The sequence below is a fragment of the Aplysia californica genome, unplaced genomic scaffold, assembly GCF_000002075.1.
Source record: "Aplysia californica isolate F4 #8 unplaced genomic scaffold, AplCal3.0 scaffold00648, whole genome shotgun sequence".
Classification (NCBI taxonomy): Eukaryota; Metazoa; Mollusca; class Gastropoda; order Aplysiida; family Aplysiidae; genus Aplysia; species Aplysia californica.
In genome coordinates this window covers 227,676-228,972 of record NW_004797918.1, presented here as the reverse complement: position 1 = coordinate 228,972, position 1,297 = coordinate 227,676, and the positions used below count along the sequence as shown (strand labels likewise).

The 1,297-nt window shown below is 51.4% G+C and overlaps 1 protein-coding gene across 3 annotated transcripts in view; it reads right to left on the bottom strand.

The window, feature by feature from the left end:
- LOC101851672 overlaps positions 1-1,297 on the bottom strand; it is a 139,026-nt gene that overhangs the window by 11,748 nt on the left and 125,981 nt on the right. For all 3 annotated transcript variants that reach the window (XM_005107987.3, XM_005107988.3, XM_035972326.1), the window contains exon 6: positions 1-884. In XM_005107987.3, coding sequence (XP_005108044.1) covers positions 56-884 — 829 coding nt within the window. In that variant the 3' untranslated portion in view covers positions 1-55. The remainder of the gene's footprint in view (positions 885-1,297) is intronic.

The following is a 1,297-nucleotide window of genomic DNA, read 5'->3' as shown; positions in this document are numbered from 1 at the left end:
CACACACACACACACACACAAAAGCCGAAGCCATCATCCACGAAGTGAAGGAGCTTTAGATAGTTTCTTGCAATTCTAACGTCCTGAGCATCATGAATGCCGTGGGTTTTGGTAGGTTGCTGATGCCAGCGTTGGCAGAGGTACCAGAGCTTTGGCTTCGCTGGTACGCCATTAAGTAGTCTGAGGGGAAAATCCTCTGTGGGTCTGGCGCCGAAGACTTTGGTGTGAGCGTGTGGGGAGCCGAGTCGCCGGCACCCGAAGGTGAGCAACTCTGAGGATCGGAATGCAAGTTTTGCTGCTGCAGTGTGGTGGTAGATGTCGTCGGCAAAACGGCCGTCTCACCCTGGGGTACTGAACTCCCAGATGATGTCTGAGCGCCGATGAGATTAGTGGGTGACGATGCACACGGGGCGATAACTCCTCCGCCACTAGAACCATCACCGCTACTTATCGGTCCTTGTGCCATTGCGCCCGGAAATGACGACCCAGGAAGTGACGCACCCGGAAGTGACGCAGGGGATAAAGGAGACACCCCTTGATAACTGCCACTAGGCCCCGCCCCGTCAGGGTTTATCAGTGCTCCATTGCTGCTCCCTGCCGCGGAAAGAAGGGGCAAGGCCACTCCTAAAGACGACGCCGTGTAGGCATCAGCGCTGTGTGCGTGGGCAGCCGATAGAAATGGGCCGTAGGTGAGGGCAGGGTCTTTATATACCATCATGGCCATGGAGGTAATGGCGGCTTGCGCTGAGGCGGCGGGCCAGTAGTAGCCACCGCTGCTGCCCACCCCACCTCCGAGCTCTCCGTAGCCCCCGGCTATAAGTGGCGGCTTCTCGCAGGTCTCGTCGTATGCCACGTCATTCAGGTCGTCAACGCTGCCTTTGTCTCTGAGAGATGGGAATTGGGGGTAGGGGAACCAAATTGAAAAAAAAACAAAACAATAAATCGACAGACAGGAGAAAGAGGCTAAAAAGCACCTAGGCATGGATGGCTGGCGCCTCTATACTAAAATGACTGATGGTCAGGTCAGTTCAGGTTGATCTAGGTGGGGGTTGGGGTGAAAGGAAGAGTGATCAGATTGCAGGACAATTATACAGTCTGTTATTCAGGAAAATAGCTATAAAGCAAGTATGTTAAATTCCAAACTTGTTTGTTTGATTGTAAAGACACCGGTTGCAAGTATTCTTGTTGTTTGGAAAAAAAATAGAATGTTAAATCAGCTTAGTTTTCTGCTTATTTTTAACATGGGGATAAGAAACGCAAAAACGTGTCTCACCCCTGTCCCTTCTTTATATATATA